The sequence below is a fragment of the Pempheris klunzingeri genome, chromosome 4, assembly GCF_042242105.1.
Source record: "Pempheris klunzingeri isolate RE-2024b chromosome 4, fPemKlu1.hap1, whole genome shotgun sequence".
Lineage (NCBI taxonomy): Eukaryota > Metazoa > Chordata > Actinopteri > Acropomatiformes > Pempheridae > Pempheris > Pempheris klunzingeri.
In genome coordinates, this window is record NC_092015.1 from 9,935,551 (window position 1) to 9,950,705 (window position 15,155).

Below are 15,155 nucleotides of genomic sequence, written 5' to 3' on the forward strand. Positions count from 1 at the left end.
TTTCTTGCACCTAATTTAGTGTTTCAGTCACCTCTTTGTTGGATGTGATGTCTGACTCTAATAGCAGGACTGAAACAAGTCAACTTCACTGACTTCACTTTGTCTATGAAGCAGCACATCGGGATGGCACATGCATTGTGTTGGCAGGAGAGCTCAGGGCCTCGAAGTCACTTTCATCCTTATGACACACTTATGACATGTTACATAATTCAGCTCTCATGTTGCCTGAGTCATTGGTACTGACACTGCTTCATACAAACCAACAGAGAGTTAAGTTCAATACTGATTATAAATAGATATACTGTTTCAGCAGATAATTAATTACCACGTTTAAGTGTCATGAAGTGTTGCTCTTGCTGAAGCTTGATCCTTATATTTAAAGGGATATAACAGCGTTTAAAATGAGGTTAATGCAGGGTCAGGTTTTTTTTTTTTGAAAACCTGAAAAAAAATGGATGTGCCAACCTGAGGGCAGTAATGTGCATGGATTATGTAATTAAAACAAAGCAGTGGTTGAAGAACTATTCAGGTCTGATAGTATCCTGTAGCCCTGCATTCAAATTTAGTTAAAAAAAAAAAAAGTGTTATCAGCGTAATGTATTTATATTTTAAGTATCAAAAGTAAAAGCATTGAACATTTTGAAATTTACAAACTGTCCTTTAAATAACTGTATGAACACATAATAAAAAGGATCAGATAACTACTGTGTGATGTTTGTCCAAACCAAGTGAAATATTCAAGTTAGATGCAACATAAAATGTGAACTGTATTTAATTGTTTTTAGCTGAATATATCTCCATGTGATAACAGTCATGCTGCAAATTCAAAGAAACTGTAAGCTCTGCTGAAAAAGAAACCCCTCTGAATCCCACATTTCTAAATCACTCCTGCCTCCCTCACTCAGCCACCATGACGAAGATGAAACTTTGTCCTCTCCCGCCTTATTCGTTAGCTTTTTTCCATCTGATCGTCATGTCTGGGTATTTGAGCGGCCTCCCTATCTGAACCTCAAGCTGCTTCCTAAAGTCCCACTCCTGCTCTGAGGAACCCCGCTGACTCTTTTTGGCTGCGGCTTTTTTTAATGAAAGCTATAGCCGAATGTGTGTCAGCTGCAATCTTCGGCTTGTAAAATAAAACTCTTAAGAGCAGAGACCAAAAATAGCAGACACATTTCGAGGACTGCAGCTTAAAGAGTGAATTATAGTTTGTGGAAAAAGAACAATAAGTAGCAGAAATATTAGCAGGGACGCAGCATGCACACTCGCTTTACATGCACACTAATAATAGCTGCCAGAAGGGGGTTGGGAGCTCTATGGGAATCTTCAAAGAGCAGGTTTTTGACACTCACAGAAGGTTACCCAGAGATAAGAATATCCATCAAAGAAACTGTGACAGTTATGATCAATATACAGCAGTATATAGTATACATTAGCATTTTTTTTGAATCACTTAAGACTTGGAGTGCCATTATCAGCCCCACCCATGAATCATTTATCTTTTAGTGTAGAGATTGTGCATTAAATTAACTCAGATCAACATGCACCAATATGTATTGATTTGTGTGATATTTTGCCCTAGATCACATATAATGAATAATCATTTAAAAGTAGTCAAAAAAAGAGTTGACATGTGGCTGTATTTTGGGAATTTGTGCTGTCTATGCTTGTTCTCAGAAAAAAAGCAGAGGTGTGTCATTGTACAGTAAGTCTGCAACGGCACTTTGCCACACTGTGTGTTCTTTAGCATCTCCCCTGATGTTTGAAATGAGACAAACAAGAAACAGTTGTTGTGGGTGCCTTGCAGAACTCTCTGCAATAATAAAAACAAATTTACCAAGTGACCTACTGTGGACTGCTTTCCCTGTGTTCAGCTAAAACTCTAAGAATCCAGCAGTTAGTAATGATGGCTGCAGATGGAAAAGATGATTGAAGTCTGGGCTGCTTTTTAAGCTACCTTTTTTTTCCAGAGCATTTACATTTGAGGGAATAATGTCTTTCATGTGACTAAACTCAGACAGAAAGGATTTGTATGTAACACAGATGTATATACTTGATACAAGAATAACCATCCTACTTATTTATGAGGCTTTTGTCCACATTTTGCACTAATAAAGTCAATCTCTATATTGCGTTTCTCGATATACAATAGATGAAAAAACATAAACTTCTTTCATTTATACAACCTGCAGCCCCTGAGTGTTATAATCTTTTTTTTCGCCATTTCATTTCACTGTAGATTTGCATAATATTGCAGCTGATATGCTTTCATATCCTGTGCTTATTTTAACACAGTGCACACCTTAAATAGCTTGGTTGGTGTTAGACCTGTCTGTCAAGCTTACAGGAGCAGAGCTCATGGGTTTGAGACCGGATAGACGAGTGGATATTAAATTCTAAACCAACAGCGATGCGTTCCTCATATCGTGAGAGGTATACGTTCATGGCGCAAATGATGTACGGAGGCACAAACAAACAGTCAGCACCTCGTTCAACAACGACCCCCCCACAGGAAATGAAGGTGTCAATAAGCAACAGCTAAGATATGACTCACTGCGTTACTGAGATGGTGTCACTAATTTGGCTGGATGTCTTCTTCGTGATCACATTCATTTATGGGTCTGCATTGAAATTACAGTAAAAAAACAAGCTCCTCGAGGCTGTTCTCAGACTCAGTATTTCTTTCTTGTGTCACTGCATCTGTGAAACAATGGGACTGTACAGTTTTCTATGAGGTGCAGCAAAGGGCAGCCAGAAAAGGCCTTGCAACAGAGGACTGATTGCCTAGCAACATATACTACCAACACTGCAACAGTGGAGGGTGAGCTGGATGGTCTAATGGTGCAGGAGGTTTCAAACAGGGCAACCAGTTCTTTTGTTTGGCCTTTTGTCTTTTTTGTATTAAAGTGGGATAATCAGAGGGTTTTATTCAGAGGGCACACACATCAGTCTGTGAGTTTAGTCTGCTGTGGCAGTTTTAAGACTCAGCCTTACCATGACTAAGAATGAGGTAACTGTATATAAACACTCCATATAATATAACAAGCTTTCTACATATGATATGAATATCATTATTGTCCACACATTTAGATAAGGTGGTACTATTATCTTGTGTCTGATGTATAACAGCTATACTGATGCCTGGTTTTACACTGCCACCTGCTGTTAATTTGCAGGAATTCAAGCAGCTGCTTTATCTGAGCAATGAAAATAAATATAACCCAAAAATAAATTACAGTAATTGAATCCCAGAAGGGTCCCTTTGATGTCTGCAGCATAGACCTGCTTACAGAGGATGCTGCTATTTTAGTCCAAATTCACATATTGCGAAATATTCTGCTTTCATTAAATGTTGCATTTTGCATGATCAGTGCTTTCATGACGTCTTGGTAACATTTGTTTTGACGAAGGATTGAAAATGAGAAATGGGTCTGAAGGAAAAGCAGGTGTTGACTGTAGGGATCAATGCCTGGCGCTATGATGCACAGGCATTTCCTGTCTGTGAGAGGTCCATCTTCCTCCCTGATGTCCTTGTAGTGATTTTTCACGCTGCCTGTGCCCTCAGTGTTGTCTTACAGGCAGCAAGATTTAGTCAGGATGGATGGATGGATGGAGTCCAGGGTGTGCCCTGCCTCTCGCCCAAAGTCAGCTGGGATTGGCCACAGCCCCACTGCTACCCTGAAGGATAAACGCTATAGACAATGGAAGGATGGATGGATGTTTTGCACAGGGGACCAGGAGGAACACAGTTTTGTTCCTTTATGTACTGTACTACACTGTATTAAGATGGATGACAATAAAGTTTCTCTTATAAGGAGGACAAAAGATGACTTAACTATCAATAAACAAAGGAAGAAATGCACTAATGAAGATATAGATAAATAAACAGAAATACATAAATTAAAGAATAAATAAATATTTGCACAATTAAAATAATGAATAGATAAATAAATTATCACATTAATACAGATACAAATGAATGAATACACAAATGAATTAATAAAAATATAAACAAAATGATGATTAAATTAGATGCAGAAATACATAAATAAAAGTTGGTATATAAACAGGACAAAAATAACTAAATGACTTAAATATATTTCTAAAATTGTTGTTGTTTATGTAATTCTTTATTACGGTTATTAAGTGTAGGCAAACTGTAGCAGTAAATGTAATTTAGTCAGCCCTGTTTAATTAACAATTTATATAAATTTATAATTTGTTTATTGATGTTGTTTATTTATTCATTCATGTTTATAAATGTTACAAACATATTTATCTATTATTTATTAAATTTGATATTAAAATGTAAATTTTTTTCAATATATTTATTTTGTAGCCTATTTATTTATTAATTATTTTATTCGTTATGTTTATTTTGTAGCCTATTTGTTTAGGCCTGTTTATTTATTTATCATTAATTAATTTCCTCCATACTCCTCTCTCTCTCTCTCTCTCTCTCTCTCTCTCTCTCTCTCTCTCTCTCTCTCTGTTATTTCCCTGATTGCACTAACTGTTACTTAAGGGACAAAGCAGAGCAGGACTTCTCCTTGTAGTGGAGTATCCCAACAGTACTACAGTACTCAGATAAAGGCTGTGCACACCTCCTCCCCTGCAGAAGCAGCTCCTCCTCAGACCCTCCCTCCTCCTGACAGACAGCACTGAGGGCCACCCACCCACAGCCCTGGTAGCTATGGAAACTCGTCCATGGCAACATCCACCAGTCCGCTCTGCCCCCATCCTCATACCTCTCAGAGGTGCTGAGTGTGTGCTGCTGTCACCGACAAATTAGACGCTGCAAGATGGCGATTGCGCCACTGATAGCTTGTTTTGTTCTGTACACCAGCCTGGGTGAGTTATTTTCCCTCCTCTACGGTGCTGCTGTCCCCGCGCTTAGCGAGGTGTCAGTGAAACGTAAAGCTGTAACGGAGCTGCCAATGCTAACGTTAGAGCAGATGTTAGCTTCACATAAACAGGTTGAGAATAGCCAGAAAAGCTTCGTAGTTGTGTGTGTCGGTGCTTTATCGGGGAGTTTTATTGTCGTGGAGGTTATTTTTCTATTTACGCCAACGTTACGCTGCTGTCGTGCGGGTCAGACCTGAAAAATGACGTAGTTGTAGGAGCATCCTTCACGTTTTAATGGTGTAATTTATTAGAACATTTGCAGCGTAGGAAACGTCGTTAGCTTAAAGTGTCGCTTTATGTCTTTATGGGAGATTAATTCGACCAAGCCTCGAGTTTTATTTTGTTTATTGGTTTTTGTTTTTTTTGTTGTCACCGGTGAGTGAATTATGAGGGAATTTGCAGAATGAAAACAATGCATCCGATACTTTGGGTGAAAGAAAAGGCAAGCACATGGCGATGGAGGACCTGTCGTGAGATGAAGGGGAGCAGAAGTCACAGGCCTGCGTGAGCATCTCAAATAACATGCATCATACTGTATGCATGGTGCATGCAGCAGCATGAGCTCAGATCTGTGCATTGGAAATGTGCTGTAGAGGTGGATTTGACAGGAGTGTGTGTATTGACCTTTAGTGATTGATGGTGGTGAGCGGGATGTTATTAGTGTGGCAGGTCCAGGGCCATCAGCTGAAAATGGAGGGTCAGCCACGGTTGAGATGACAGGCCTCATCATCACTGTCCAACAACAGCTGGAGCTTTTGGGGATGGATCAATGTGGCTGATGCTGATGGGTGGTGTGTTGCGTCCACCCTGGTGAGCGCTCTGTGTGAGGTCACCCTGCTGCTGAGTGAAAACCAACAGCGGAGTGGGTCATTCTCAAATGGCAGATTGCATTAGTAAGTGGTGAACTTTTCACCCGAGGTCCTCAGCAAGTGTGAATCAAACGAATAAGGGACTGACAGGTTCATGACAGCGTGCTTTGGTTTCTGAAACTCAGCACTGACATGATGGATGCAGTAAATGTAGCTCACTGCCAAAAATTAAAGTTTTTAGAGTCATGCTGTAACAGTCTAAAATCCTGCCCTCAAGTTTTAGACTGCCTGCAGGTTTAAAATGAAAAAATGAATATTAATCAGCTTTGGCGTTGTTTAATTCATGCTTCATATAACTTGGCCACATTTGTGCATAAATTGAAATCATTTTGTTTAAATTAAGACATTAATGTGTTGTCTTCCTCCTCTGGTTCTGATTTTTCAATAAAATTATGTTTATCTCTTAATATGCAGTTTCCCTCAATGTAGTTTTATAAGGTGGCTACTCTTTATTCCTGTTCTTAAGTTATATGATGTTCACACTAGGTCTGCAACTACTGATTATTTTCCTATTTTCCTGATTGATTGATTAATGGTTTTGTTGATAAAATGACAGAAAATGGCTTCCCTGAGTTTCCAACAGAGGAAGGAAATGCATTTTAAACAGACAAAACCTGAAGATATTCATCTTATAATCATAAAGAACAGAGGAAAGCAGCAAATCTTCACATTTTAGAAGCTGGAAAATGATGGTTAATTGATTATCAAAACACTTTGACTAACCGATTAATTGACTAATCGTTGCAGCTCTAGTGTGCACCGAGTGAAATATTCAAACCCTAGACTTATGTTCTTGATTAAAAAAGTGATCATATTATTGATGATTTGATGCACATTTCCTCAAAATTCAGCCTCATATTTTGGTGTCACTGAAAATGTGGGATTTCCACCAGAATTCATCATTAGTTTGTGTTTTCTGGACGGTGGGAGGTTAAACCTCCTGGAGCTACATTATCTCTAGAATGGGTAAAATACACTTCACGTGTCGCTTTTTTTAATTTCCCTCATGTGTTTAAGACAACATGATGGTCTAATACTGATCTACTGGAGTGATTAGTGGTTATTACACAGTCGCTCCAGTATGCTGTGAGTCCCAGCGGTCCTCGGTTGCTCCATGTTGCTCCCAGCTCACTCTGCCTTCAGCATATTTGCAGCGACTGCACTGGAATGTCTGGGAAAAAAGCTTTTTATAGACGCACTGCTTCGACGTTTTGTTTGTTGCAGGGATGGGGATGGGTAGTTGTTTTCTTATTTAGCGCATAAGAGGATTGCAGAATGTGGCTATTAAAGAGCCACATTCCACGTCTCTCAGAACAGGCTATAGACCCACTTTGTCTGTGCATTACAATAACAGAGGGATTAAAAATGAGCCTGTGTTTGCTTTCCAGCAAGCGCTCAGATTATTTTTAAAAATCAAAAATATGGTCTTCTCTTTAGCCTACATTGTGTCACCGAGGGACCAGCCATTGTTGTATGGATGCTTTTATTCTAAGCTTGGATTAGTAATTAGGTACACATTGTCTTGTTAATTGACTGTGGTTATTCTTTCCCACGGCCTACTTTTTGTTTTTTTTAGGAATCATGTCAACACTGTGTCTGTTGTGCAATTGGTGCACTCATTTTTGATGTTAGATGCTCTAGTGTTCATGCAGCACACCACTAAATCAGTTATTGTTTACTGTGAATAATAAGGATGGAAAGCTTCATACAAGGAACCATTTCTATTTTCTTTTTTCTTTTTTTTGTGGAAATACTTGGCCAAAGAGAGAAGAGGGGGGAGGGTGACGTACATACAATGAAGGTCGCCCCCAAGGACCTTTTACTAGTGATACAGGGCACTTTCCAAAAACATATAGACTTCTGCAAAACTTCATTAAATTAACAATTTCCTGTAAACTTAGAATAACATTACACACTGTCATGGTGTAATTCTTGAAATGATTTGCGATGTTGGTGTTTTAATGCATATTTGCTGGGTTTTTTTTGTAATGTTATACTTGTGCTTTGTGGTCGTAACAGATGGCATCAAATGTGCAGTGTTTCAGAGCGCTGTTTGCTTTTATTTTCCTTTTAAAAATGTGTCCTTTTAGTTTCTTTATGTAAAGTTGCAACATGAGGAAAGCTCCTGCCTTTATAGTGGATTCGAGAGCTCTACACTCTACAATAAGCCTGAGGCAGTTCAAAGAGCAGATTTAAGGCTGGATACCCGGTACGTGCATATGCCGAGGGAGCGTTTGTTGGACGAGCTCCTGTGTCTCTCAGGATGTCCAGTCACAGCTGGGCTAAAAATAGCTTCATGATGTACAGGGTGGGAAAGTCAGCAACAGAGACGGAAGCTGAGACCTGGGAGTCAGATCTCATCAGTGTCCGCAGCTGTGCTTGTATGACCGGATGCTTTGGCGGGACCCACGTTTTCATCACTTTCAGGCCGAGTGTCAGATATATGCTCTGGATCTCAGTCCTGCTGTGCATCTCGGGGTTGATCGTGTGCTAACGGGGCCGCCTTGAATAAATACCTCAGTTAGTCAGAGCACACAGAGCCTCTGGAAAACAGGAGGGGAAGTCTTAGTATTCAAGGCTCAGATAATTGTTATTATCTAATTTCAGCCTTCATTTGAAGCCCTTCATACTGCCCTCTGTGGGAGCAGGAATGCCTTCATTACTCAGCATGGGGGCTGTTAGTTGCTAATTATTGCATTTGGAAGTGGCGCAGACACAATAGGTTTAGTATAGGGTACCAGTGGAAAGTGGGAAAACACTTATTTATCCTCAATCAGTGGAATACTGTGTACAGTGAAATTGTTATTGTCTTAGTCTGTGGTTGTACACCCCTCGCTCCACACTCACTTATTTTCCACTAAAATTGGCATTCTGCTGGCCCAAGTTTGAAAAAAAGAAAATCTTGAGAATTATGCCTTTTGCCATTAAAATCTGACATTTCCAAAATAACACTGGTTGCTTAAAGGAGTGCACTGAAGCACGCAACTTAAAATAAGTGTATCTCGTGTGTTGTTTGTGCCAGGGGGAAACCGAGACGGATGATTAAACATGCTTCGAATTTAAGCACAGTCCCACCGTAAAGTTATTTTCGTGCCTCTGATTTGATTTGTTTGGGGATCTTGATAAATTATTTACTCTGCAAACCTCGGCGCAGATCAGTGTCACAATTTAGCGAGGAAGCGCTTTCGCTAAACCCGAAAAAATGAAATAAAACTGATATCTTGTAATGTTTCGGGGCCGGTTAAAATATTTGTTAGAGGAGGAGAAATGGGTGCTCTCTGCTCCGATAAGTGACACACCATTGACCAATTCTAGCTATTCCTCGCACATTATCACCCAAACACTAGTTAGATCTAGTGAACTAGTGATGCAGATGCACATCTTCTAACATCAGATTTGTTTTTGACAGAAATCAGACAACCCCATCCACTCTGTGTCTGAAAGCATTGTCTCTATTTTTACTTCCTCTGGCAGTTTTTCTCAACCAGATGATTTCTACTTCTCAGTATAAGAACCACTGGTTAAAGACATTGATGCCCCCATGTTTGTGCATCTTATTAAATTATGCTGAAGAAACATCAACCCAAATATAAATTATAAATTATAAATCATAAATTATTTGAAAATCCCGTGTTTATAAATGTCTGTAGTGCAGTTCCAGCTTGAGGTCTGACTTGTTGGAGGAACTTTTTGCCTTCAGTCTTGGTCTTCAGACAAATGCTCAGAAGGACTGGGGTCAGATGACTGACTTTTGGCCTAAAACATTCCTCGGTCGCCTCGTCTATATGCTAAAGCTGCTGCATTGTCCTAAAACTGGAGGGACTGTGTGTCAAAGTCTTCCCACACTGGCTCTCCAGGGTGTGTCAACACCTTCAAACAGAAAGCTGAGAGTCAGCACTTCTCCCTCCGTCAGGGTTTCATTTAAAATACAGAGCGCTGAGTGAAGCCAAAACAATAAAAAAAAAAAGTCTCTCTCTTCATGAATTTATTGCAGCAATTTAACATTTGTGACTCGCTCTCTTGTTTAATCTACAGCCAAATTATTATCTAATTAACCACGATAAAGGAGCAAATCAAATACTGAAGCCAGAATATTTCTCCTAAGGAGTCAAAGCCTACACTGTGAGGTACACATGTTCATTAAAAACGCACATAAAACACACACACACACTTTGGCCCCAGGTGTTAATGTTGATAAGCAGAAATGCAAAGTAGTTAATGAGATATGTTGACCCTAAATCAGATCCCGAGGCTCTCGCACTCTCTGAGAGGTTCTATATTTATCACTCTAATCCGCTGTTTATTAGGCAACATGCCCAGTTGATAATGTCTGCTAATGAAAATGCTTGTGTGTGCCATCAGGGTTACTCAGCGTTTGGTGCCTTCTTCTGTTTTTTTTTTTTTTTCACAGGCCACATTCCATCATCGCTCGGGGTAATCCTCCGAACCACGGACAAGATTGTGTGGGCAAATGAGTTTGAGCGTAAGTTGCAGGAAAATCACTCTAACCTATTTAGCCAAAGTGGCTTTTCTTTGGGATGCCTGCTCCAGCTCTCATGCATTCTGTCTCCTTCACAGCCATCGAACTGACCTGTTTAATAGAGTCCATCTCAACAAACAACCCGAGGATTGAATGGAAAAAGATTAAGAACGGCGTCCCCAGTTATGTGTACTTTCAAAACAGGATAGCAGGTAAACCGCTTGGAAGCTCTCCGATTTTGAAAACGCCATCAGCCAGTTAGACCACAGCATTTCAAAGCAATGTCTCTGGATCCGAAGCTTAGCTGAATGAATGGTACCTTAAAAGAACTTGGCATTCAATTCTGTTTCTGTGAACTGTGAAGTCTCGCTGTGTATGTGAATGAGCACTTGTAAAGTGTTTTTTTTTCTCTCTCACTTTCTCTCAAAAGGGGACTTGGAGCACAGAGCTCAGCTCAGAGAGCCAGCCAACATCCTGATCTTCAACACCACTCGGTCAGACACTGCCGAGTACCGCTGCGAGGTGGCCGCCATCGACGATCAAAGGGACTTTGATGAGATACTTATTAGTCTTGCAGTCAGAGGTATGGGGAGCGGGTGCTCTAGCTGGGACACCACATCCCTGACTGGTCAAGGATGGGCTAAGACGTACAGCACATCCACATTTACATTGTTGTGGGTGACAGAAATCATAGTACACTTGAGAAATCTAAGATTCAGTTGCTTTTCTTTATTTCTGTCTTATTATAGAATACACATTTTATGATGTGGTGGTTTTTAGATACATTTTGAAGGAATAGTTTGATATTTTAGGAAGTGTGCTTATTTGCTCTCCCCAAGACTTGAGAAAATCAACACCAGTCTCCTACCTCTCCCGTAAATATAAAACCACAGTCAGCGGCCAATTAGCTCAGTGTAGCATACAGAGTGGAAGCAGGTGAGAACAGACAGCCTGGCCTCTGTCTCTCAGAGGTAACAAAATCTGCCTACCGGCACCTGTAAAGCTCACTAATTAACACGATACATCACGTTTGTTTAGTCTGTGAAAACAAAAAAATGCTCCTCATCCTCACCAGAAATTTCCCCCATCTCTCCGTCTACATCCAACAGCAAGAAAACAAATGGATATATTTCCTAAAATGTTGACTATTCCTTTATGTCAGTACTTCAGGCTCTGACAACATGTAATTATTATTTGTCATATTTGGACAATTTTGGCGTCAAGTGATTAATCAACTACATGAAACAAAAACAGTCAGTAGTTGCAGTAGATTGAGGTGTGTGTGTCTGTCTGTGTGTGTGTGTGTGTGTGTGTGTGTGTGCAGTGAAACCTGTTGTACCTCGGTGCAGCGTCCCTGAGGCCGTCACAGTGGGAACATCCACCGAGCTGCGATGTCTGGAGAATGAGGGCTTCCCTGCTCCTCAGTACCGCTGGTTCCACAACAACGAAGAGCTTCCTCAGGACCCCAAAAGCAGCCTGAAGTTGGTAAACGCCACGTATAGCATCAACCCCGACACCGGAGGCCTGGTAAGAAAGACAGCGCTTGTTACGTTACATTTATTTCTATTTATTCTGTTGATTTTAGTTTTCATCGTCTCATCTGTCTGGTCTGTTCTGTTTGTGGATAGCACCAAAGATTACTCAGTTACAGCCTATCGTATGCAAATGTGAATGGCTTCATCTGGATAAAACCTTTACCATCATATGACTAATAGCAGGATTAATTCATATGTGTGAAGATAGCCAGTGAGGAAGCCAAACCAAAAACTGGCACATTACAGGAGGATAATGTTGCATTCAAAGCCAAGATGATGTGTTTATGGTTTACTTCAAACACATAAGAACTGGTTAAAAGTCGTAACAAGTGGCAGAAATTCAGTCCATATAATACAGTGTTACAACACAAAGACAGTTTGTCTGTTGAAAATGCCACAAAAATGTATAAACAGTCAAACATCCTTTAGCATTTTGTTGACAATGCAATGTGTCATTGCACTGAAACATTTCTAAAAATATCTCCTCAGAAATTTCGAAGAGTGCGGAAGGAGGACGCAGGGGAATACTACTGTCAGGCAAAGAATGATGCAGGACATGCACAGTGTCCCGCACAGATGATGGAAGTCTGTGAGTGTCTGAACATCTGAGACAGGAAATATTTGAGACTTTCTTAAAAAAAGAAAAAAAAACATCACTGTGTTGGTTTCTGTAATGTGTGTGGACAGTTCTACCAATACCAGATTAAAAAGGGTGATGCATTCATGAAAACGGCAGACCATACAGCAACAGGGGCTCAAAAACAAGGCTACTCGATGGACTTGTTCGACGTACTGGAGCAGATAATGACTTACACAGAAGAGAGGGCAGGTAGTGAGTTCAGGTGATCCGCTAGAAGTAAGAAAAATGAGAGGACTGGTGGACAAACAACCCGCGAACAGATCTGAATTCTCTTTACAGCTTTTGTCTTCATGTTCACAAGACGAATTCTCACTCGTCTGGGAGTTGTGACATAGTCTGAAGTTTCTAAGGAAGCTGCTGTTATAATGCTCTGTTACTCCACTGTTCCTCATTTCCAAACATGTCTCTGAGATAACATCAAATCATGCTACATTCTTGAAACAAGAACAAGGTAGTATCCATCGTTGTTGTCATATGCAGAGTAGCGCTGTTTTTACTTTACTGTGAAGCATAATGTCTACTTTAATATCTAAAATACATCCGTACCAGCTTCCATTTGAAGCCTGCAGGCAGAAAACCAGTTTGCCTATCCTCCCTCGTGCTGATAATATACTGATGCAGTTGAAAGTTAAGTAGACGGGGTAATGCAGGCAGGAGGAAGACACGAATGGAGCAGCTGTCCCCACAGTCTTAAGTTATTTATTACACTATGTTTGAAATATGTTGATTTGAAAAAGTTGTTTTCTGCTGCCAACACAATATTGAATGAAACTCTTGTCTGTTTATGCAGCAGCTTTTATAATTCTAACTTTTATAACCAGAAATTCCTGCATATATTGTGTTAATCTTGGTTTTAATATACATTGTTTTTACTACTGATTATTGATCGTTCTTTGATTAACACGCTTCTGTTGTAAGTCAAATTTACAGGCACTGATATCGTCTCTGTCCTGTTGCAGATGACGTCGACATCCTCGGGATTTTCCTCAAGTCGTTTGGGGCAGTGACTGTTTTCTTCTGTTTGGCTGCTTCCATTTGTCATTCCCTTAAACGCGGATGCTTCTCCAAAAAAGGCCACAATGAAAACAAGTGAGTATAAACTACAGCCGTGAAGAAGGAAAGACGCAATGTGTGTTTCTGTCTTTACTTCTGCACCACGTCAAGGGTTTCGTTTTTTTCATGTATTTTTTTCTGTTTATTGCAGCTACAATTGGCCAGCACAGACTGATGGTGTTGACTATGGCGATGCTGATGAGGTAAAAAAAAAGAAAGAAATAAAACACTTACAACAAAGGGGAGTGTTAAATGAGGTGTTCTGTGTACTAATTCTCTGATTCCTATTTTTCACAGGGCCACTTTCGCCACAAGTCTTCATTCATCATTTGACAGCCGAGACAGGAAAAGATGGAACGGAGACAAACACAAGAACTGTTGAGGTTAATTTGCAAAAACGATGGTCCAGATGGTGACGTTAAGGCGTAACAAGGCACATTATTCTCTGATGCACATTAAAATCAAATCAACCAACTTGCCAAAGTAATTTTAATATCATTTTATGGCACTGTTTCATGTTTTTTATAACGTAATGAAATTTTTTATGTTCCTTTCTGTATTAATTTCCATTTAAAACATTGGGTTTTTTTTTTAAACTCATTTTGTTTATTTTAACTAATTTTCCACCACGTTCTTTCTCTACAATAAAACCATGTCAAAGCTGTGGAATTTGATATTTGGCCCATAGTGTCATTGCAAAAGATACTGGAAGCTACATTCCTTCACAGTTTTTTGGACAAATCCTCTTTTATAACTCTTAAACTTTTTACCGAGTACACTGAACTTGTTTTACAAAACTCCTTTACATTATCTTTGGTCATAAGATTTAACATGTTCTTATTTTGTTCCACGTGGGGAAGAGCTGAAACTTGTTTTTGTATATACTGTAGTTACACAGGCAATAAGCAGCTGACTGTAACAGGCTGATGAGCTCAGATTCATAAGGCACAATTTATCAGCCTGTCTTATATTTACAGATGATAACAAATATGTATGAGTACAGAGTAACCGTGATTTTGAATACCATATATCCCACTATGCTGCAAAATCAATATGTACTATAAAGGTGGTGAAGTATGATTTTTAGAGTGCTGTTTCTGTGTATAAGTGACCTTCTGTGCTTTACTAATTCTTTTGTGAGTATTGGACATATTGTCCACTTTTGACTCAGTATTTAATGTACATAAATACATACATTTTTTTGATTTTCATACATGGCACTCCATACCTTATTGTAAATATGCAATAAAACTGTTTGTTGGAAATAAATTTACAGTATTTACTGTTCAGTGTGTGTTTCTGCAGTGTTGATCCTGTCATTTCAAACATTAGTGTCAATGATTTGTGTAACAACTCAGGAACTGTTGTAAAATGTCCACTGTTCATTTGTTATTATACTATATGTTCATGTTATTTTGTTACAATTAAATACATTTGAACTGTTTATGTTGTGGAGACTCAAATGTTTCATGTGTTCTGTCATGGGTTTGTACATGAAAATAATCACACGGCAACAAGTGACTGTGACTAGAAACTAAATTTAACAACTGTAAATTGACAGATAATTACAATAAATCAATTAAACAATCAATAGTATCTTTAAGTCTTAATGTAAAGCTCTTCATCTAATGTTCAAATAGAAAAAACTCTGCAGCTATCTAATAAATATTGGAGTA

The 15,155-nt window shown here is 39.3% G+C and overlaps 1 protein-coding gene across 1 annotated transcript; it reads left to right on the forward strand.

Annotated features, from left to right (window-relative positions):
* The first annotated feature begins 4,790 nt into the window (after positions 1–4,790).
* jam3a (junctional adhesion molecule 3a) lies at positions 4,791–13,986 on the forward strand. The gene is made up of 9 exons (XM_070829727.1): positions 4,791–4,848; positions 10,183–10,254; positions 10,350–10,463; positions 10,682–10,834; positions 11,576–11,778; positions 12,276–12,375; positions 13,386–13,515; positions 13,631–13,682; positions 13,777–13,986. The coding sequence occupies exons 1-9, from the start codon at positions 4,800–4,802 to the stop codon at positions 13,810–13,812; spliced, it is 909 nt and encodes a 302-aa protein (XP_070685828.1). The 5' UTR covers positions 4,791–4,799; the 3' UTR covers positions 13,813–13,986.
* The last annotated feature ends 1,169 nt before the right edge of the window (positions 13,987–15,155 follow it).